Here is a 23,479-nt window from a genome sequence, read left to right as displayed (position 1 = left end):
GCCGGCGGGGCCAGGGAGCGGCCCTTTTGAAGCCCTCCGAAGGCCCTCCCGAGGCTCTCCGAGGCCCTTTGAGGTCGAGTAAGGACGTGAGCAGGCGGTGACGGCGACGCGCCGATCGCGGAGCAACAGCGCGGCCCTGGGTGGCCCTGGGAGGCCTGGGCTGGCGGTGTGCAGTGCCTCTCCAGAGTTGTCGACTTGTTTGACTTGTTGGCGCGCGGCGGGCCGGGCACGGCCGGGGACCTCTTGTCTATCAAAGTGCCGTCCGGTACTGTTTCACTACACTGGAGTGCACTGGAACGGCTGGAGTGCGGCGCCGTGCCGTATCTCACAGCCGGCACACTGTGGGCCAGAAGACCGGTGGAGGCGGCCAAAACTCCAGACACGTTTTGAGCTCCCGAGTCGCTCCGGAGTGAAAACCTCTTGGGAAAATTGGAACTCTCTCAAACCCCTCGCTATCGCCATCGCGGTGCCCGTCAACCCGATCCCGAACGGTCGCCCCAACCAGAGCCCGAACTGGGGCGGCCTCTGCCGAGTGACTCCGAAGTGGTGGCGTCGTCGCTCGGTCCATCTCGTACCCTCAGGGGGCGCCCCATGAGTGCGACAGAGACAGTGCGGACACCCGCCGGGGCGACTTCTTGGCCGCCGCTGCAGAGATTAGCCGAGCGAAGATGCGATGCGATATTGGGGGAGGGGGTCTCTGCCGCGGACATCGCAGCCAGCGCAGTGCCCGGCCTGTCCCCGCCGTCTGGATCTGATTGCACCTGCGGACTGATTCCGAGAGTCGCTTTCGTCGCTCTGTCTCTCTCGCACTCGTGGGGTGATCTGGTGGATGCGACGAAGACGACTGTCGGAATCAGCAAGATGAAGCCAGCACGGCGGAGCGCCGCGGGTTGCTTGACCCACTTCACTCCCCATCGCCACGCGGACTCGCGGGAAATAATGGATTGCGGCGATTTATCGGGCGCCGCTCTAAACTCTATTGCACAAATGGCAAATGGGATTTATGGGCGTGGGTCGTCAGGCGGCGAGGTGGGGCGAGGCGGGGTGGGGCGCGTCCCCGTACATACAGATAGATACACTATCGGGGCTAAAAAATGGCAGCGCTATCGCTTGCCGCCGATTCGGCATTCACTGTGCCGGGCCCGGCCGGGCCTGGCCGGCCCACCGCCTGCAGGGCACTGCCAGGGCACTGCCAGGACACTGCAAGGACCGGTCGCTTTTTGCCGCGTCGCCCGCGGCGGCGGGCAAGGACGCGCCGAGAGTGGAGTGGAGAGGAGTTCTGTCAGGACCGCGGCGTCCCTACTCCCGGGACTATCGGCACTGTGCGTGGCTCCGGACCCCCTCCCCCCGTCCTTAGGCCGCAACGCGAGACCCATATAAATCTTTGACAAGTTAGGCGCCACCGCCGCCCTGCCTCCCTCCTCCCCCTCCCCGACATGACCCTCCGCACGGCCACCCCTCCGCGCCCCGCGGTAAAGAGTGGTTCGCATAAACACGCGCGGGGCGCTGTCGGACGGAAGAGGCGACTAAAATTGTTGCTGATGAAAAGACAACACGGGCCGAACTGGCGACCAGCGGACACCAGGTGGCGGGGCGGGGAAAGGCTGTGAGGGGCGGCGCCCTGGGCGACAGGGGGAGAGAGAGAGAGAGAGAGAGAGAGAGAGAGAGAGAGAGAGGGAGAGAGAGAGGGAGGGACAGCAGCCCGGCCCGTCCCTTGGCGGTCTGCATTTTCCAGCATGCCCCCGGCTGCCCCGGCCCGGAAGCTATTAGGGTGAACAGTCTGTGACGCTGCGAGCCGCTATCACCACATCGACCCCCACTCCCTGCTGGCCCCGCCGGCCCCGCCGGCCCTGCTGGTCCACTTAAGCGTGTGTGCGTGCGCCGACGCGGAGTGGGCGTTCGTCACGCGCGCGTGTGCGTGTGTGTGTGCACGCGCGCGAGTGTGTGAGTGAGAGAGAGAGAGGTCGCGGGCGATCGCGCGCGTGTGTATGTATGTATTAGACAGACACAGTGTTGCGGAACGTGTACAGTATGAAAACAACAGGGAACAAACACGTCGCACACACTCCATTTGTTTTATTTTTATGTTACTTTTCTGTCCGCCACGCGTCCGTGTGTGTGTGCGTGTGTCTGTGTGTGCGCGCGCGCGGATGAGAATTAGTCCGTTGAAATAAATCTGCGACGCATAATTTAGACCGACGGCGGCAACTGGCAATGAGCGCGTTTTGTTGGCGGCGCTTGTATTGTCGCGTTTTCTGTTCGTCGAGGAAAGTAGTGTGGTTTTTTTTTCTGTTTCGTTTTTTTCAAACGGAGGTGCATGCTGCGCGGAAGCATCGGCCCTCCTCCAAGGGGCCGTCCCGCTTTCTGGTCTTTCCCCGAGGCCGCCGTATTAATCGCCGACAAAGTTTTCGCCTCGTAAATAATCCGCCCGAATTGAAGTGGAGGGGAATGCCACTGTTCCGTCGATCTTGTCCACGGAATGGATGTGCCCGGGGGCGTTCCGTGCGCGCGACACGAGCTGAGTGCGGGGCACGGGGCTTGGGTGGACGAACGGACGGACGGACAGACGGACAGACAGACAGACAGACAGAAGAGCCCAGAAACGGCGGACAAAGGGAAGCACTAACGAAACAGAGACAAAATGGGAACAAATTGCCTGATACTTGGCAGTTCGCGGTTGCGGCTCGGCAGGGCGGCAGGGCGGCCGGGACACTGTCGGAAAGAGCATCGGGGTGGGTTGGGGTAGGGAAGGGAGGTGTGGGGCAGGCAGGGCCGGCAGGGCCATCGGGGCCAGCGGGGAGAGGCACAAGTGGTGTGGTCGAACGGAAACTCAGAGGCGGACATCGAGAACAAAAAGCAAACAAACAAAAAAGAGAAAGGGATTAAGGGTGGGAGGTGCAAGGTAAACAGAGCGTCGCGAAAGGACGAAAGGGTTGATCCAAGGTCCGCGAGTCCTTAAGGGGCTGCGGCGGGTGGCGCGGAGGAGTGGGAGGGAAGGCACTGAAGGAACACGCCGAAGCAGGGCTTGGGTTGAGATTTTTTCCCCACCGCCTTTCGTTTGTTTGGGCTTGGCTTGGGGCAGCTTCGGGGCACACCGCCCAGCATCCGGCAGCTTCCGTCGGCCCGGATCCAACGCCAGCTTGGCGGGGCGTCATTAACTAGTGTACGTGCCGAAGATCATAAGCGAAGGCCAACTCATATGGGAGGCCGAGCCGGTCGCCAAGTTGGACGTCGCTGACTCGGTTGTCGCAACCGCTGCAGCTGCTCGGGGTGCCGCTGGAGAACTTCTCCAGGACTGAGGACTCCAGGCAGCCTCAAAACAGTCACGTGCGATCAGGGCACTTGCCCCAGCTGCAGCTGCCGTGGCGTGGCGCGGGGCGTGGCGAGGCGTTGGTGCAGGACGCTGCCGTGTACCCGGCAAGCCGTGCCGTGCCGTGCCGTGCCGCGCCGTGCTCCGGGTGCTGCTGCTGCGCGCCGCGCCGTACCGCGCCCCGTATTGATTGGGCCGAGCTATGACGTCACAGAGCGCGACGCAACGCGGCAGTACGCAGGGTGCCGCTTCTCCCCCTCCGCTCCAGCCTCCTCCAGCCCCCTCCAGCCCCCTCCGCCCCCCTCCAGCGCTCCAGCATCCCGGTCCGTCCCGGCCGCCCCCCCTTTTCATATCTCAGCCTATCTCGCTCTGTCTCACCGCTCAGCCTGGGCCCCTCGCTCCCCCTCTCTCTCTTCATTCACCTTTCGAAATGAGCACACGGGTTCGCGTCCCACTCGCTGCCTCCGAATTTAGCGCGCCGCCCAGCCCGGTGCCGGGAATAGCTCTCGCCATCTATTTCCGGAGTCTTTGAGTGGCATCAAAACACGCCCCGTTCTGGTCTCGAGTGCACCTGGACAAGTCCCTTTCGGCCGCCAATCCAGGAAGAGGCTGTCGAAGGACTCCGGGACTGAAGGACCAAAGGACTCTTCTCTTTGTCGCTCATCAACTTTACCCAGCGGATTCCTGCCGCCTTCTCACGCGCCCCGCTGCATGCCTCGCTGCTCCCGGACCAACGACGTGCTGCTGTCACGAGGAGGAAAAAACACAAAAATAACAAGAAAAACTGGAAAAAGGCGGTCATGTTCGACGTGAGACACTCGTTAAATAGGCGACGTGTGGGACCGCGCATGCTTTATGTGCAGCCCCTGGGCGCGTCGCTGCGCCGTGCGCTTTTACAGCTGCTAGTTTACAGGCACCCCCCGCCCCGCCCCGCCCCGCCCCGCCCCGCCCCGCCCCCCGCCCCGGTCGCGGACGTGACGTGGCCAGGTGCAATGGCGTGGCGGCTTGTCCCCGGCTTGCCATGGCCTGGTCACGGCCCGGCCACGGCCCGGGCATGCCGGCCCCACGGGACAGGACGCCGCGGCGTGCGGCTCGCGGTTGGTGGCTTGGTTGGTTGGTGCAACGGGGCTTATGGAAGTTTTATCTGTGCGAGCGCAGAGCGCGGCCAGCCGGCCAGTCCGGGCAGCGCTTGGCCATGGCAGGGCCATGGCAGGGCCCGCGGGTTTTGTCCCACTTCGACCTCCGCTAGCAACGCATACGTGAGCGGTGTTTGTGTGGGTGAGAGAGACCGCGTGTATCTGTGTTCGCGCGCGTTGCTGCGCCGAATTGAGTTGATTACCGCAATAAGCGGGCGGTGGATGGATATTATGAGCCTGACCGAAGCGCCGTGTTGGCCGGACGGATAGAGCGAATTGGCGAGCGGCCGGTCATATTCGGAACGGAACGGTACTAACACACTTATTTTTGGAAAGCGACGACCGACCGGTGTATGTACCAGCGCGGCCTCATGGGGGTTCATTTGTCACCCGACACACTGACACGGGGTGGGGCGGGGCGGGGCGGGGCGGGCGCAGGCGGCTGGGGTGGATTAATAAACGCCATTAATATTTGCCGTACGAGTAGCAAGCCAGATGAGGATGGCATTTGCAGCGTGCGGGCGGCGGCGGGGCGGGGCGGGGCGTGGCGTGGCGCGGCGCGGTACGGCGGGGCGCGGTACGGCACACAGTATGAATGCGAATACGAAACAGGAAGAAGCAAGGAGCGTGGAGGGCTGAGCCGGTGAATAATTGAACATGCATTCAGCGGACGAGACGCTTCCTCTGCGCTGGCGGCCCCGCCCGCCCCGCCCGCCCCCCGCCCGCCCGCCCCGCCAGGCCGCCGGGGGGCCCCGCAACGTGCTGATGGCAGTGATGAAAAGTAAGCGAGCAAACGGAGGCGAGAGTTGATGAGCAGAGCGGCCCGAATAATGAGCACCGCACGTACGCTGGCACGGCGCTGCACGGTGCTGCTCGCACTCGCTCGTACTCCGTACACAGTGGGCCGGCCCGGCGCCCGGCGGCCCGAAACTCTACACGCGTTTTGAGCTCCAGGGCCGCTAAATGAGACTCGAACCGGACGTGTGACCCTACCAATGGATTGCTCTCCAAACGAGGAATCCATTGGTGGGGTCGCACGTTCGGTTCGAGTCACATTTAGCCACTCTGGAGGTCAAAACACGCCCAGAGTTTGGGCCGCCTGCGCTGGTCTTCTGGCCCACTGTGCGACTCCGCACATTCCGTATACATCGCACGCGCAGCACGGCCCGGCATGCCCGGACAGGAAAAAGCCTCCATTTTTTCCTCTCGGCCTCGGCAGTCAGGCAGCCTTTGCACACCTACCAGAGCGGCGGCCGGGGCGGGTCGGGTCGGGGCGAGTTCATCTGGGTGAGAGCTCGCTGCAGCGGCGCGGCGCCTCGCTCCATCTCGGCCGCCATCCGCGGCCTCCGTGACTGCGAGTAACGTGCTGGCGGCGTTTATACCGCGCTGCTGTCGGAAGGGCCGCGGCGCCGCGGACAGGCCGCGCAGGCCGCGCAGGTGTGGATGTGGGCCAATAGTGTTACGCCGCGATACGACGAGGAAACCACGGCAGCCAGTCGCCCTGCCCGCCCCGCCTCCAAACAAAGGCTTCGGGGAGAGGGCCGCAGTGGCCTGGCAGCAGCGCGGCGCCCTGGCCCGCCTGGCCCGCCCCGCGGTGCCCCGGGGGTGCAGAAAGGCCAGCTCGGAAACGTGGAGGCACTCTATCTCCGGTGGCAGTCAACATACCCATTGACTTGCCCTGTGAAGCTCGCTCGCCGGGCCGGGGGGGGGGGGGGGGGATGTCGGGCGCTGCTGCCTCCGGCCACGCTGCCGCGGCGCCACGCTACGGCAAGCAAGGAGAAAGGGGCCGACACGGCAGACACCGTTATATCGTCTGTAATAAGGATGCAGCGCGCGGGGCTGGGGCCGCCGCCGTGCTGCCGCCACGCTGGGGCCACGGCTCGGCGGCGGGGTTTGCGGTGAGGCTTCGCAGTAATGCTTGGCGGCGAGGCTTCGTGTTAATGCTGCCCGGTAATGCTTCGCGGCGAGACTTTGCGGTGAGGCCTTGCGGTGAGGCCTTGCGGTGCGGAACCGCCGTGAGGTTCCACGATATCGGCTTCATCGTGAGGTTCGCGATGGGGGCTTCTCGATGGAGGAGGCTTCGCGATGGAGGCTTCGAAAGGGGCCTTCGCGATGAAGGCTCCGCGATGGAGGCTTCCCGATGGAGGCTTCGGGGTAGCCTTCGCGATGAAGGCTGCGCGATGAGGCCGCGGCGCTCAAGACGGCCGAGGAAAACAAACCCAGCGATCCATCATCCGGGAGAGCGGGCCGGGCAGGGAGTGCGGGGAGAGCGAACAGGGATGATGGCGTGGCTGATCACGGATATCCCCGGAGACCATTATTTTTTGAGAGCCATCGATCCATCCGCCCAATCCGCTCTGCGGTGGCGAGGCCGCGAGGCCGCGAGGCGAGGTGTCATGCCGCTGCCGTGACGCAGAGAGGATCAGAGGTTCGAGCCCGGCTGATGCCACGGCGGTGAAGTTTCCAGTTTCGGCACGTTTGACTCGTCACCGTTTTGATCATTTTTGCGGCGAGACTGCTCCCGACCGAAGGCGGAAAATCACACTCCGTTAAAAGGGCATCAGAAAGCATCGAAGACTAGGTCCCCGTCAATGGAGCACGATTTGCCGGCTCGGAGTTGGCGCTGCACCGTCTCATTGTCACCGCGTCTTCAAGTTTTCATTTCGCCAGTGCATTCGGCGGCCCTGGCGACCTAATTTGCGGGTCGTGCTTGGTGTCCGCGCCTCCGCGTCTCGCCGCCGCGGGCAGAAAGGAGGGGAGGGGGGGGCAACGGGGTGAGCCGCGCGCCCAGCACTCGCCCTGCAGCCTGTAGCCGCATACACCGCCATTGTTCCATTGTGGCCAGCTCTTTGTCTCCACACAACGCTGCCCCTCTCTCTTTCTCTCTCTCCCACTTACTTGTGCCCGCTTAGCTCCTCCTCCCTCTTGGCCCCGCTTGACTCAGCATCTTTGTTCTCTCTCCTTCTAATGCGTGACTGGCCGCCCTATATCAAAGCGGCGCGCCGCTTTACACGCGACACAGGCCGCCGATAACTTTTGGCCGCGACTGTGCCGCGTCGTGTGTGCCATTTCGCATGCACTGCCTTTCGGCCGCGACTGTACCGCGTCGTGTGTGCCATTTCGCATGCACTGACCTTACCCGGCCCTTTGTCTGGAGATAAGGTCGCGAGGCGGCCGAGGCGGCATGTGGGCGTCAAAGGTTGCGGGTGAATTACCTGCCAGGTCTCTGCCATGAGTGCGAGAGAGAGGCACAGGCCTAGGGGCAATCATCGTGCGTAATGCGGGGGCAACGAGGAGGGAGAAGCGCAGTGGCGCCTCGAGCCTTTGCCTTTGTGCCCTGCCGTGCCACGCCCTGCCCTGCCATGCCACGCCCTGCCTGCTCGCGATAACGCGCGAGTAACCCAATAACGCGGCCGCCTCGCTTTAATCATGCCGGGCAGACCGAGCAGCCGGCCAACACGTCTGCCTAATAAAACGCGCCTCATTGGGGTCGTTACAGGGCGATGGTAAAAAGGAGACTACGTGGCGAGTTGCTTAATAATTCGGCGGCCATGACGTCATCGCCTCGCTGGCCTCTGCGGGCCCTGCGCCCTCGCTCCGGGCAGCAGCGGCGGCGGCAGCGGGGCTTGATGGCTTGGCTTCCCTGTTGAGCTGCACGCTGCGCGGCGGCCCCTGCCTTGTCAGACTCCACACCTTGCTGGCAGGCAGGCTGCTGCTGCAGCGTCTAAAGGGCAAGTGTCGGCGCGGCGGCCGTCTCTCTCGCTCTCGCTGGATGCTGGATGCACCCGGACGACCTGCTGCTGCCGTGGGGCCGGGGAGCAAAGCTGGGGCAAAGCGCCCGGAGGGATTTACGGTACAAACCGAGCTGGGCGAGGCGAGGCGAGGCGGGGTGGGGTGGGGGGTGGGGTGGGGTGGGGGGGTGGGGTGGGGTGGGGTGGGGTGGGGTGGGGTGGGGTGGGGTGGGGTGGGGTGAAAGCGGAATGAAGGAAAGGCGCCCCGACCAAACTTAGCGCGTTGGACAGAAAAAAAAATACAAGCGGGCCAAAAACCCGCGTCAAATCCACTTTACTGTTCCTTATGAAAGATCCGGGCCGAGATTTCGGCTGGTGGGTCGGTGTGTGTGTGTGTACGTGTGTGTTTGTGTGCGTGTGAGATTGGTGTGGCGCGGAGGCGGTCGGTACTTTGGGGGTACAAGAAATTTGCGTGCAAGAAACAAGTCATATGTTTCCCTGTCAAATCTCACACACAGAAACAAGCGACGGAGATTTAAGGCGATAAGCTTTGGCCCGAGGCTTGGCTCGGCTCTGTGGGGCCCAAAGGGCGCAAAGGGCCCAAAGCCGCGGCCCGGCGGCGCTGGGCGGCGCTGGCTGGCCTTGGCGGGCAATTTGAATAAGTCCACATCAGTCAAACCCGGCGCCAGATGAAAGCGATTCGGAAAGCGAGCCTGAATTATGGAGAGCGGTGACTTAACTTGTGTCGCCAGATTGCGGCATTGTGCGACCTTGCATTATGTTTCTAATTGTTGGTTATTTTCTCTCTGTGCGCAGGACTGGCGGAGGCAGCATGCTAGGCGACGTCAACATTTCTGCCATTTTAGATTCTTTCAGTGTCAGTTACGACAAAAGAGTAAGGCCGAATTATGGAGGTAAGTCACAGTTTTACTTTCTTTCTCTCTTTAGAGTAAAGATAACGCCATTTTGCAGCATTTCGGGAGCATCGAAGCAATCGAATTTGCAGCCGTCGATTTGAAGTCCTGTTATGGCAGGACTAACGCAACATTGCGTGATTCTGTCAAATTTAAATTCACAACCTGTCTCACAAGACTTTCCAATGTCATTAAAACCGAAAAAAATGACTTTGATACTACACGGCGTCAAATTCGTTTGCAGCTCGATGTTGATGTTCATATGGAAGCAATCTTGTTCACGAAATCGCACACAGGTCGCGTTTCAAGAAAAATAATGCCATTCTCAGGGAGCTATGCAGATGGAGGGATTCGCAGAACTGAAGAACGCGCCCCGCCCGTTCCCCGATGGGGCGCGCTGGGCCTGGCCGCGCCCTGTGCCGCATTAAAGGGTGGGGAGGCGAAAACGGCCCGAGGGAAACTCTGGAAGTGAGACTGGAGTGAGACCGTGTCACATCTTAATGTTTTGGCCCGGGCCCAAAATCCCAAAGCCGCTAGTCGCGCGGGCTAGTCGTCCGGGAGGCCTACCAATCAGGATTCCATTAGCGGAAACCTAATTCCCGCGGTCGGGACGGCCAGTGGGGCCTAACGCAGCGCCGCCTCAAGCCGCCCCGCCCCGCCCCGCCCCGCGCGTGTAGTGGCGTAGTTTCCTTTCACGGCGCCGCGTTTGCCGAGGCATTTGCCGTCTCGCTCGGCCATTACTGGTCGATAGCGGCGTGACAGAGATGGCTGGCCTTTGAGGGAAGGGGGCCCGCCCCTGGCCCGCCCGGGTGGTGGGCAAAACAAGCCGCGGGCGATGAGTCGGCCCGGCCCGGACCGGTCCCAACCCAATCCCTTTGAAGCGGAGGGAAATCGGCCCCCGTTCCATTTCCACAGATGGATTTGAACGGCGCGGCGCACGCAGGGCTACCCCGCAAAAAAAACAACAAAAACAAAAAACGGCAGGCTGATGACAAAAAACGAGTCGTTTCGTTCGGCGGGCGGGTGCGGGGGGCGGTGGCGGGGGTCGAACCCACGGCAGCTGAAGGATGGCTGCTGCTTCGCGACGGGACGCGCCTGCCCGTCCAATCCGGCGCGGCCGCTGTGGCTCTGTGACGGTGTGGGCGCGCACACAAAGATCGCGCGTCCATACACAGCATCCGACCGAGCCAGCAACGCCAGCAAGGCCGCAGCGGAATCCACCCCCTCCCCCTCCCCCGCGCATTCCGGCGCCAACACCGCCCGCCCCGCCGCCACGCCGCCACGCCCCGCCTGGCAGTGAGAACCAGCCTGAAAATATTAGCCGTGGCAGAGCTCCGCTAGAGCGCGCGGTCCCTCCCACTGATATGTCCTTTGTGCCGGGCCGGGAGAGGGGGAGGGGGAGGGCTTTTTGGCCAGCATCTCCTGGCGCCCGGCCTGCCTGGCCATTAAGGCTGCGCGGCGGCGCGGCGGCACAACACGGAAATGTTGTCAATGTGACAATGTCATTTGCGTGGCCGACATTCCGGGGCTGTGCGTCGGCGCGGTCGTGGTCGTCGTGGTCTCGGAGGCCGGGTCTGCCTGCTTCGCTTGCTTCGCTTGCTTCGCCGCAGCGAGCGGCAGGAGGGGCCGACGTGGCGCACCGCGCACGCCAAGTGGGGCTGTCAATGTCGAGTCCGCGCTGCAGACTGATTCCGAGAGTCGCTCTGTCTCTCTCGCACCGATAGGGGACGCCTCATGAGTGCGAGAGAGACAGAGCGACGAAAACGACTCAGTCTGCAGGGCGGTGTGCCGGAGGGCGGCACGCGCACGCGGCGGGGCGGCCACTGCGGCGAACACGCGAAGGGCTGGCCCAGCGTAGCCCCGCGTAGCCGGCAGACTGATTCCGAGAGTCGTTTTCGTCGCTCTGTCTCTCTCGCACCCAGAGGGGACGCCCCATGAGTGCGAGAGAGAGAGAGGGGGAGAGACGTCCCACTCGCTCGGCTGGCGTAATGAGCGCCCCGCTTATTGCTGGGGCACGTCAAGAAGGCCCCCTCCAGGGCCCCTCCCCGCTGCGCGCCACGCCGCCAGTGTGCCAGCAGGAACAGGAAGGGAGCAGCCATGCCTGTCAGCTCGCTGTACCTGCGCTGCACGACTGCATGCGGCGCTGCGCCTCGCTGCCGCTGGCTCTGCTGGCACGCCTCGGCAGCGCGCTGACTTGTGGAGCGGCCTGGCGGGGCTCGCCTGTGTGTGTATACAAGGCGGGGGGGTCGATACGAACACGGTAACTGAGCAGTTGAGGGCTGCAAACTGCCTTTCCGTGTGCCGGGCGCACCGCGGCGTGGTGGCGCGGCGTGGTGGCTCGACGGCCAGGGCACGGCGGCGTGCCCCCCGGCGCAGCTCGAACAAGTGGGGCAAGGGGCGGCCGGCGAGGGCGGCGCGCTGCACTTTGAAATCAGCTCAAGGCTGATGCGGCGGCCCGCAGCCCTGGCTGGCCCTGGCTGGCCCGGACATGCACTTTTCGCTAACGCGGCGGGGAAATCAAACCGAGCCACCGCGCCTGATAAGGAACGCATGATAACGCCGGCCCGAGTGGTGGGGCGGGGGGGGGGCTGGTCGCTGGCAGTGGCAGGGTCAGGGACCGCCGCACCACCGCGCCCGCTGCATTACCTCAAACTTTTCCCAGGCGGCGCACCGCAGTCGCAGTGGCGGGCGGTGGGCCGTCACTGCCCCCAGTCCGCCCAGTCACACAGAGACGCCCGCGCAGCGGCGCGTCCCGGAATTTATGAACGGATCGGCGCGGTAACTTCAGCCGGGCAGGCAGGCAGCCAGCCAGCCAGTCTGTCAGGCAGCCGGGCAGGAGAAAAGTAGCGCGCCAGAGTTTTGGCAATCACTGATTATCACTCCCGGAGAAACTGGAGCACGAATTCTTAATTAATTTATTAGACGAGTCATAACGATCCCGAGGGAGGGCGATGGCGGTGAAGGGAGGCGTGATGAGGCGGACATTTTATTTTCTCCTGCCATTTTTTTTTACGAACCTTTCTTTTTTTTTCGGTTCGAGTCCCATCTAGCGACTGTGGAGCTCAAAACGCGTCCGGGATTCTGACCGCATGCACCGGTCTTCCGGCCCACCGTGCGTTAGCGCGCTCATTACGTCATCGCCGAGCCGAATTAGCCGGCCGGGCAGAGCGGCGGTGGCAAAAAACAAAAAAATGGAGATGGGTCCGGGAAAAGAGGCTGCGAATGGAAATTGGGTCTGCAGGTTAAGAGAGAGACGGGGTGCGAAGTGCGGAAGTGCGGGAGCACGGGGGAGCGCGGTGCGGCCGCGGAGCACGCCGAGCACGCCGAGCACGCCGAGCAGGGACGCTGAGGGCTGTATCGATTGAAGCAGGTGTGCTATAAATACGGCGAGGGGGGAAGAGGGGAAGGGAGAGAGAGAGAAAAGCGGAAAGGGTGGGCGAGAGAGCAGAAGACAGATAAAGGGGAAGGGATCTGGCAGTGTGAATCCCCCTGCCCTCGCCCTTCCCCCACAGCGCCTTTCCGTACCGCTGTCTCTCCCCGCCCGCGTCTTCCTGCTTCCGGCTCTCTCTCTCTCTATCGCACACACACACACACACACACACACACACACCTCCCCGCTCCACCCACATCATCTCGGCCGGGCCGCGACAGGCGCCATATCCCCTGATCCCTGGCTGCCCTGGCCGCCCCGGCCGAGCTGGCAGAGCGCTCGCCGCATCAAGGATGTCCAGGACGGGGGCGCCGCCGTAATCCCCTCCACCCTCCCCGTCAGCGTAATGAAACTTGGCCCACTACATCACCTTGCAGGCGATCGAGCGCGCGGCCGTGGCCCGCGTCGCCGCGTCGCCGCGTCCCTGTCTCGCGCGAATCCGCGTTCGGCGGACGGCGAAGGTCCGCTGGAGGCTGCAGGACGTCCTCGAGGCCCCGGAGGCGAGGCGCGGTGGTGTGCGCACAGTGGCGGGGCGCGGCGGGGCGCGGCGGGGCGGCCAGGAGGACTCCACCACACCCACTCGAGTTTTGTGGCTGCTGTCCGCATTTCATCAAAATTTCAAATGAGCAGGGCCGTTTACTCAGCGGCCCGTGGCGCGGCGCGGACGGGGCGCAGCGGCGCGGCGCAGCCAGCTTTATGGAGAAGACAGCCAAGATCAAGTCCTTGACGTCCTTGACGTTCTCGACGTCCTTCAGCGCGATGCCCGCCTCGCCCTTTTCGTTCACGTGCGCCGCCGTGTCGGCAGCCGTGTCGGCCTCGCTGCGTCCGGACCAACGGGGATCAAATACCGAGGGAGGCGAGCAAGGCAAGCAAGGCAAGCAAAGAGAGGCAGCGCCTGTTTTGCCCTCGTTGTTTTTGTCTGACGTCCGTGTCGGTCTGGCAGGCCGGCGCGGGGCGGGGCGGGGCGGCGCGCCGCGGGGCCGCCAACCACAGCGCTGCACCATGTGCCTGGGTTGTGCCGTGCCTTTGGCGACGCTCTCGGGCCAACCTGGACCATCCCCCATCCATTTGTGAAAGCAGACGCGACGCCGGGCCCCGCGACGCTGCAGCCGAGACCGAGATCAAAAGCAGCGCAGAGACAAGGCGACGCGCCGGCGAGGCCGCGCCGTGCCGCGCCGTACCGTGCCGGGACCACTGGCTGCAGCTGAGTCGTGCACCTCAGTCACTCTTGCAATCAACTTGCTAAAAATACGCAGCGTCCTCGACGAAACAGCACACAAAGCACAGAAAGTACACAAAGCACGTGAAGTACACAAAGTACACGAAGTACACGAAGCACAGAAAGTACACAAAGCACAAAAAGTACACAAAGCACGCGAAGTACACAAAGTACACTCCCCCGAAACGCGAGAAAACTTGGAAATGAAACGCGGACGATAAAAGCAGATAGCTTCCGAAAGTGAGTGAAATAATTTAGGGGACAGAAAGGCGGCGCTGTGCTCCTCACTCGGCACTAACGAGAACGCTCATTAAATCACGCCGGGGCGGGGCGGGGCAGGGCGAGGTGGGGCGGGGCGGGGCGGGGTGCGGCTAGGGCCTTGGACTCGGATCAGCCGAGTACCCATTCACAGCGTGTAGACGCACGAAAGGTGTTTTAAGGAGTGCGGTGCCGGTGCCGCAGCCCTCATGCAAGCGGACGACGAGCAAAAACCATTTTCTAAATGAGCGGATTCGAACTCCGGTCCCTCAGATCGGGAATCAACTCCGCTCAACGCTCTCGAACGAAAAATTGTAAGAGGGCGAGGTGGCCAAGGAATAACTAGGCATTGAAAACTTTGAATCGTCGTCACCGGGGTTCGAACCCAGGCCTCTGGGATTTGGCAGCTTCACTGCGACTAACTGTTGGGTCGCCCCATTTCACAAACACGCCAAAAGCGCAAAAGCCAAACACCCTGCCGTAAATCAGGTCCGTTTTTTATCTCGTTGTCTGCCCTGTTTTGCATATCGCAGCTGATGCTCATCTTTGGGGCCAAAACGATGTTATTTGTGTCCTGACTTTGGCGAGCCCTACGCGGCGCTACGCGCCGTGGCTGCAACTTGAATGCCATTAGCGCCGCTAGGGCCTGCCGCCCATTTTGACGTCCTTCCCGGCCGCGGTGCCTCCGCAGCCTCCGCCTCGCCGTGCTCCGCGCTGCTCCGCGCTGCTTCCAGGGCGGCCGGCCAGCCTTATATGCTAATGCCGCGTCGCTGCGTTCGGTTTGGCAAGAATACAGCACTTTGGATCAAAGGGATTCCCCAGCGCGTTAACCACAATGCCAAAGTTATGGAAAGCGGCTCCGCGGCGGGGGCGGCGAGGGAGGCGAGGGCGGCGGGGGCGGTGGAGGCCGGCCGAGGAGGAAGGGAGTACCTTGATGTCCACTGCCAACGGGCAGCGCGGCCTTGACGGCCAGGTCGGACAGACATCCGGAAGCCGAGGAGAAACCCTGGGTAAACCCTGGACCAACCCTGAGCAAACACTGGGCAAAACCTAGGCAAACCCTGGACAAACTCTGGGCAAACGCTGGGCAAACCCTTGGCAAACCCTTGCCAAACCCTGGGCAAACCCTGGGCAACGCTGAGCCAGCCACGAGCAACCTCCAGTGGGCCGAGCGAGCTTCCACTTCACGGCGCCTCGGCCAGCCTCGGCCAGCTTCGCCTCGCCTGGCCTGTGCGGGTGGAAAGTTGCCAGGCCCCTTGCCGCGCCCCGCCGCGCCCCGTCCCCGCCCCGAGCCCCGCCCGCCCCTCTGCAGCTCGATGCTCTGGAGGAGGATGTGGACCGGGGAAGAAAACGACTGCGGGCGACTAGAAGAGACACGGCTACCCAAACTGTACAGAATGTTGGAGCGGGACCAACACTTAGGTCACCCATAAGCGGAGCGGGTGCGATGCGGGGCGAGGGCCCCAAGGGAATGCCGCTTAGCAAAACTTTAAACGTTGGACGGGTCTATTTCGTGAACGGCCAGAGGGAGAAGGTACGAAATAACTTAATTGTTAAACTGCCTCTTCTGTCGTTCCAAGCACGACACCGCGAGGTGGGCGCTTCTTTTCGTCGAGTTGGCACAGGGCATCGATTTGGGCGGGAGGCCTGTCTAATGAATGGCGTTCGCTAATCCCCACTCACACGAGACGCGTTGTCAGCGCGGCCTGATGGCGACGCCTGGCGACGCCGGGCGACGCCTCACGACGCTGATGACGAGAATAATAATTCAAGACAAATGGTTGTTTGCTGTCGTGGCAACAGTAAGACGCTCTTAGCGCGCCTCCCCTCCCCTGCCTGCCGACAGCGCGGATAGCAAAAGGAAACCGGGGAAGCCACGCGCCTGGAACTCAACAACGCGCCGAGGCCCGCACGGAGGTTGAGATATCCGATTCCAATTCATAGCTCCGAGAATGAGAATGGCTTATTATTCACGCGAGTTGAGGCGGTTTCGTGATGCGATTGTGCACTGTGGTTTTGTGCTGTTTTACACCGTGCTGTGTGCCTGGGTTGTCGAAGCGGGAGTGCCAGAGTTCTGAGACAGATGCGAGAGTACCCAAGTCGAAGCATTCGACCGAAGGGACTAGAAAAGTGTTTACACCCCGCTTCGCTTACATCTTCTAGGCACAAAAATGCTACTAATCCTCTTTCTTCCAGCGCCTTTAGTGTCCGTGCAGTTCGCCGTCCTTCTCGCACACTGTTCTAGCGTCCCGGCAGGACAAAGACATGTCCCCCTCCACCCAAAAAAAAGTTACAAAGTAAAATTAACGAGCGGGAAATCAATTATTTATTTGTCATAGATGACCCACTGGCCCCACAAAATTCTATATTGATCGCTGCTCTCTGCCATAGAGAACAGTGGCCTTGTGGAGTTTTGCGGAGCTCGTAAGATCTCTTTGTGAGACCAAAAACAGTCAAATACCGCTTTAGATTATTTTCGCGTCATTTTGTTTCTCATTTTATTTTATTTGTTGTTGTCTTTCCTTGGACTGAAGAAAGTTTGGACCCCCTTAGTCAAATTGAAATGGGCCCGATTCCCTCTTCCCCCTGCTGTTTGTGAACCAGCCTGGATGTGTTTGCTGCAGGTCCTCCGGTTGAGGTGGGCGTCACGATGTACGTTCTCAGTATCAGCTCCTTGTCGGAGGTCCAAATGGTACTTACACTGCCCTGCCTAGGTCTCTAGTCGTGTCGTCGTAGAAGTGCCATGTACACCCTGGGATGACGTCGTTGTCTTTCTTTCTCTTTAGTTTGTCGTTCCCACATCCCGCACCGGGACCCTGCTCGCCTGCCCCCCCGCCCCGTTGGCTTGTAGTGTCTGTGGCTCTGCGCGCTGGGGCAGGCGAAGTCAGTCTGGCCGGTACTCTGCATGTTGCGCCCGGCACACTTGGCATTTTAACTTCTCTTCGTTAATTATTTTTCTAAAACGTTTTTCTTGTGAATGACGCCCTTTCTTTGATTTTTGTTTGTTTTTCCTTGAAGGAAATAAATGTGCAATCCTTGTAATCCACTTTTTATTATTTTTTTGAACGAAAAGAACTAGTGCCACGGAATGATGCGACGCGATGGCTCGCCTCCGAACCTCAATACTCTTGAAATAACGTGTAAACAATCCGTAAACGAGAAGGAACCCCAGATAAAAGAGAGCTGCGTACAGGTGCCAGGACTGCTACGCGGCTACACTGTGCGACCACACGGTGCGAGTACACTGCACACACCCGGGGGCGCATTTCCTGCACAGTCCTTTCCTCAGGTCAAGTCTATGTGTGTTTCCAGGTCCGGCCGTGGAAGTGGGGATTACAATGTACGTGCTGAGTATCAGCTCGCTCTCAGAAGTCAAAATGGTACTTAAACAAATCAAAACAAGCAGCCGCATTTTGATTAGTTTTGTTTGTTTTGTTATTTGGTAGTCAGCAAAGCGCGCGCGGCAGCGTGGCAGCCCGCTTGACTGCAAGCCAACGTGGCACATCTGCTTGCCCTTGACAAAGTTTGGGCGCCTTGGATGGGATGGCCGCCGCTTGTCCTGCAGTTGGCGCGGCGCGGTGCGGCGGCCCTGGCCGGTCTGGCCTGCCTGGCCTGCCAAACCACCTCGCTTGCCCGAGGCTTGCCGAAGGCTTGCCGCCTTGTCACGGTAGCGAGTCCAGAGTCGCCCCTCGGCCTGGCGTCCAGCCTGTTGTCCAGCCTGGCGCACTCCACGGTCACACGAACGCGGGACATCCATCACGGCTCGCTGTGCAATCTTCCTTTCCTTTTTTCTTGGTTTCTCCTCGCACATGGGGGGATGGTTGCTGCCAGACCTTTTTGCACCCCACGGGCATCACTGATTTTCACGCGGGCTGGACTGCTCAGTAGGACGCCGCTGCACTGCCCTTTGAGCGCCGTTTTTGCTCGTGGCCCGCGGCACGGCCGAGAAGGCCGAGATCGTACTGAGCAGTCCTCGTGCAAGTCGAGGCACTCCGCACCGCTTTCGTCGCGAGGCCGCCAAGGCCTTGCGGTTGTACTGTTTTTTGCAACACGAGCCAATGCAACAAACGTGTTTTTCACGCAAATTTTCACTTTTGTCCCTGGTGCAATTTATCACTTTTGTATACGAGGGTGTTCGCTCTCCTGGCCACGTTAAGAAAATGGCTTGTTCTTCTTGATGGATCATGTGCGAAGAGGAGAAACATTTTTTTGTGTTCCGTCCGAGGCGGGCGTCAGTGAGTGTGTTAACAAAGGGTCCGATGTCCGCGCCGCCCCCAAACTACGTACTTGCCCATCGAAGCTTGGATCTTGGCAAATAATAAAGTTGTACCGCAAGCCCATTCTAAAAGTAATTGCGCACTGCATTGCGTATGGTGGTCTTTTGCGTGCAGTTGAAAACCGTAGGAATCGATGCTCTTAGATTAGCCACAACAGCAAAGACTATTAATCGCGAGCTTCCGTACCGTCGAACTATCTCCATTCTATTTTTATATCTCTATTTCTTTCTCTCTCTTTCTTTTCTCCCTCTCTCTTCTCTCTTTCTCTTTCTGTTTCGTTCTTTGTATGACCTAGGTTCGAGACGACACACTGTTCTTTCTAACCACACCGCCGACACTCTAGCGTGATATTCCACTCACAGAGAATGCCAAGTAGGCTGGCGTTCGATGCATGTTGGTGCCTAACGCACCGCTGCCGTGGAATCTGGGGGCGAGGCGGCCTGGCCTCGGCCTGGCCAGCCGCGGCCAAAAAGGAAATTGGAAAATCCTGGAAAATGCCTCCCGAAGCTGCGTCTGAAATTTCCGGAGGCTTCGTTTTTAAAAACGAAACAAAAAAAAAACCTCGAAACATTGGAGATATTTGAATTTTCCATAGAAGACAGGCAATTTTTTTCCAACACGTTCTCCGGGAATTTCCAAGTTTTCTTTTTTGACAGCGCAGTCACTTCTCCCATTTAGCTATGTAGAGTAACAGTGGTGTCCCGGTCGCAGCTTACGGCGGTCGGAGGGTCCCTTTTTCCGGCGGTGGTCGTTGGCCGCCGTGTCCAGGCTGCCTCGCCTTAGAGTAGTTGTGTAACGGCTGCTGCGTGCCCTGTGCCCGAAATGCGCCCCACAACAAAAGAAACGCCCCGAACAAACTAGTCTCTCCCCCTTAGATTTTTATCATAACGAATAACGACTCCCGAAGCCAGTTTTCAGTTCGATCTAGCACTTTGCAGGCATTTTGTTTATTTACTTCTGGTTTGATTCTTGATAGCCCCGTAGGACATATCGCATGTTAGCGGGAGTGCCTGCGTAGGGAGCTGCAACCCCAACCCCCGACTAATGCAGTGTTTCTTGCAGGAGTCCCCCTTGCAGGAGTCCCCCTTGCAGGAGCGCGGCCCCGAGGGTGCCCCCACGGGGCCCCCCGGGAGCCGTCCCACAGCAACAAGCCCCATGTCCCTCGGCCTGCGAGGCAGTCAGCGAGGCAGAGGCCCCGGCTGCCTCGTCCTCCCCTCCCACTAGAGCGTACTCCACGCACTGCCTCGGCACGTCGACCAAAGTCTCGCAGCTTGGCGCCTCACACCAAGACGCTGCGTCACTCGCTGTGTTGTCTGTTTTGTTTATTGTTGTGTGCAGCAGGTGCTTCGAAGGCTGCTCCCTGGCGCGAGGCTCGCCCAGCCTCAGGCCTCGCGTAGCCTCGCGCCGGGGACAGCCTTGCCTCCCTCGTCCCTGGTGGTTGTTGCGCTCCTCTCTGACGGGCCAGCTGTATGTGTGTTTGCAGGGCCTCCTGTAGAGGTGGGGGTCACCATGTACGTGCTCAGTATATCCTCGGTGTCGGAAGTGTTAATGGTACTCATCTCATTCCTGCTCTGTGTCGTGCTAGCCTGTGCTGGACGGGCCACGCCCCCCGGCGCCTCGCCTCGTCGCTCCGTCTCTCTCGCACCCCTACGGGACCCCTACGGGACGGCCCGCGAGTGCGAGAGTGACAGAGCGACGACAGCTGCTGGCGGCTGGCGCGGCCCCGGGGGTCCCCGTGCCCTCCCCGATGACTGGGCCAGGTGTCGGCGCCAGTCCGCGGCCTCGCCGACTGACTCCGTGGAGTTGTCGGTCTCTCTCTCTCTCTCGCACCTGCACTGGTCGTCCCATGAGTGCGAGAGAGAGGGCGATGCCTCGGGGCGCCTCACCTGGCCCAGGCGGGTGCCTCCGGGCCTCGGCGTCCGCGGCCTCGGCCGCAAGCGCCACCAGGCGGGCCACCAGGTCCAGTTAAGAGCGGAACCTTGCATACTTCCGTGCGGACTGTGCGGAACGTCCGGACGCATGCGGAACTTCGCAAAATCGCTTGGACTTATAGGCATAAATATTGGAGAGATATTGCCGTGAAGTGATGACATGACCATTTCGTACTCAAAATCAAGAGAATAAGTCCAATATCGTGGCGATTCCGCACAGTCCGCACGGAAGTGTGCAAGGTTCCGCTCTTAACTGGACAGCTTCAGCCGGGCCGAGGCCGCGGGCGCGCAGGCCCGGCCGTGTATGCGGCGCGTTTCATGTGTGTATTCGTATGACAGAGGCCGGGACTCGCAGGCCTCGGACTGGGGCTCTGGCCGGGGCCCTGGGGCGAGGGGGCCTCGGACAGCCCCTCGGACAGCCCAGCCCGGGCCTCGGCCAGAGCAAAGCAAGCCATGCCATGCCAGCCGGGCCGGCGGTCCCAGGCACACGACAAACACCGTACAGCCGTGGTGTGCTCTGTGCCTGCGGTACCCTGCGGTACTTTAGGAAACCCACCTAAGTCTTCTTCCCCTGCTTCGTAGAATGTATGGTTTTCATTTTTGTATCATGTTTTTTTTAAACATATATATTTTTGGTATCCTGAGGGGACAAAGTTTCATCACTGCGTGACCGGTATCTTCCCGTTTCCCCCTGTGTTATTATTTCTCTGTTTACCTTCCTCTTTCTTCTTCTCTTTCTCTTTTCGGCGGGAAAGCATGCACGCTCCCGAAGTGGGGGCGCGCCACCATGCGCCACCAAGCGCCACACACCACAAGGGGCGGGGAAGAAGACCAGTGACTACCGCACAACAGACGCACTCACACAGACACACACCGACACGCCGCCATGTGTGAATGTGTTACCGCCCTCCGCGACTTCACTAGGTTCGTTCGACCCTCCTTAATCACGCATTGTAGGTCCCTGCATCCGGGAAGGAATCCAATTCATCATCCGGGACCTTGCGCGCTTGCGCCAGAGTGGACTAGAGTGTGCCGGGCCGCCCCCCCGCCTGGCTGCCGGAGCCTGGAGCCCCCCCCCCCTCGCGGCCCCCTCGCGCCCCCCCCCCCACTCACGGGGGCGATATTTCTGCCGTGATGGACGCTCTGTCAGCTCAGCCCAGCGCCCACCGCACGCGGAGCGGTAGAGCGGCGCCCACCCCGTCCACCGCGCCCAACCCGCCCTCCCCGCCCGCCCCGCCGCTGCTGCGGAATTTCGCAAGATTTATAACTACTTTTTCGTTTTGAGTTCGGGAAATATGTGAAGTGCATTTTGAAGCGACGCGCGGCTGCCTGGCGGTCGCGCGCGCGGCGTGGCGGGGCGCGGCGGCCCACCGCGCGGGATGAGAAAGTTTTGACAGCCGCATATCGGCGCGGAGCGCGACGACTTGCCGGCTGGCGCGGGCTGGCGGCCCTTGAGGCGTTTCAGCCCTTCAGCCTTCGGGCCTTCCGCCTCGGGCCTTCAGCCTCGGCCCTTCGGCGGCCGCCCGAGACAGATAAATCACGCATTGTACTCCCCGACGCGCGCGCACGCCGCGGCCCGCGCACGCCTGTAAAACGGGGACGGTGTAAGAAATAAGAAATACGGTGGGGGCTCCTCCACGGCGCGTTCAGCGGGGAAGATTTGTGGCTTTTGAGCGCCGTGCGCGGTACACGGGCCTTTGTTTTTGGACGGTTCACATTCATACGTGTTCGGCGAATGGATACACCCACATATATATATTATACATATTCCCTTGGAAGTCGTCGGATATTTTTCTTTCCCTCTCTGTTTGTCCTGTCTGTCTCCTTGGTCTGCTGCCTTTCTTTCTAAGCCACCTCCGCTATTCCTTCATTTTTTCTGTCTGTCTCTCTCTTCTTGCTTTCCTTCCTCCTTTTGTACGTCCTTGAGGTCCTCCGTCTCACTCTGTGCACACATACAGCTCCACACACACGGACAGTCTCACACCCACACACACGCGCGCGCGCACACACACACATTCTCCTACCGCCCACATAGCAGTGCCTCAGTGTTCTCCGGACCGATCCGAGCTTCTCGTCATCTTGAAATGCAGGGCCCTCAGCCCGTGGGCCCTCGGCCGCTCTCGGCCGCCTCGGCCCTCCACCTTCCATCTCGGCCGAGTCTGGAGTCCCCCCCCCCCCCGCCCGCCCGCCCCCGCGGCTCGGCTCGCCTCGGCAGCCACTCAAAAGTTTGCACCGCGCTCGGGCCCGGGTCCCAGTTTGCTACCCCCGGCCCTCTCGGCCCGCTCGGCCCGCTCGGCCAGAGAGAAGCTTGTAGGCAGCTGTTTTCTTTTCTTCCTCCACTTTCACGGTGGATTGCTGCCGAGATATCCATCTCTGCGGAATACTCGAAGCGGGCTGCAGGCCTGGCCATATTGGCTTCTAGGCGCAGCGCCGAAGCGAGGTTACCTTTTAAAAAACGGAGAGGGTCCTGTCTCTTCCCTCCTGTTACCATTCCTCTCGGAGAACGCTGAGGCCCGCATAGAAACCCTCTCCCACAGAGCAACTAATCTTTTTTTCTACTCCCACAGCTGGTTGATGAGTCTTTGTACGGACAGAACGGAACCATGCAACGTTCCCAATCCTTGCATGCACCTGAGGCCGGCCGCCTGTCTCGTCTGGAACGACATAGGTATCCCTCCGGCCCTCCGGCACAGGGGTGTTGTTTTTGTTTCATTTCGGCCAGTGGGCCGAGCATCATTAGGCTGACTGGCTTTCTTGCCACGCTTGCGAGTGGCAGGTGCCAAGTAAATGAACCACCGCAGCCCCTGGCCCGACCTGGCCCGGCCATGGAGTAAATCCATGTACGCTTGGAAAATAGCAAATCAAAATCAACCACGACATTCATTTTTCATGATTTTTTTTTTTGCGGTGCGCAACGCACGCGGTGCCGTACCAGACCAGACCGGCGTTGACTCGTGTTTGGCGATTGTATTGTAGGTGTTTTGTCTGTTTGGTGTGCATTCAGTTCCACCGCAAAATGGAACGCCGTCGTCAAGCAGCCCGCTCTCACGACGAGCCTGTTGTTGTGCTAGCTGTCTCTCTTGTCGAGCCACATACTTCACTTGACCGGCGCGAAGACGCGTGCAGACCAGCGCCAAAGCGTCACTAACTTGGTTACTTACCTTCCTTTTTTTTTCAAAATTGAGATTTCACGGCTGAACTTTTTGTGGTGAAAATTTAAATTTCGCGGCCGCGACGCACTCCGCCATCGGCGACCCTTTGTTCGGGACTGGA

At 60.7% G+C, this 23,479-nt stretch overlaps 1 protein-coding gene across 11 annotated transcripts in view; it reads left to right on the top strand.

The window, feature by feature from the left end:
- Window positions 1-23,479, top strand: part of LOC117653803 (gamma-aminobutyric acid receptor subunit beta) — a 64,591-nt gene that overhangs the window by 17,162 nt on the left and 23,950 nt on the right. For 8 of the 11 annotated variants that reach the window (XR_004588251.1, XR_004588252.1, XM_034399712.1 and 5 more), the window contains exons 2-3: window positions 8,994-9,091; window positions 16,623-16,690. Coding sequence is in view for 9 of the 11 variants with exons in the window: in XM_034399712.1 (XP_034255603.1) it covers window positions 8,994-9,091; window positions 16,623-16,690 (166 nt within the window). In the remaining 2 variants the exon portion in view is untranslated. Of the gene's footprint in view, window positions 1-8,993; window positions 9,092-16,622; window positions 16,691-17,310; window positions 17,379-19,758; window positions 19,827-23,479 lie in introns of all 11 variants that reach the window. The other 3 variants (XM_034399711.1, XM_034399717.1, XM_034399710.1) reach the window with 2 other exon arrangements.

The sequence above is a fragment of the Thrips palmi genome, unplaced genomic scaffold, assembly GCF_012932325.1.
Source record: "Thrips palmi isolate BJ-2018 unplaced genomic scaffold, TpBJ-2018v1 HiC_scaffold_8, whole genome shotgun sequence".
NCBI lineage: Eukaryota > Metazoa > Arthropoda > Insecta > Thysanoptera > Thripidae > Thrips > Thrips palmi.
Note: the sequence above shows the minus strand (reverse complement) of the source record. Positions and strands in the feature narration are given on the sequence as shown.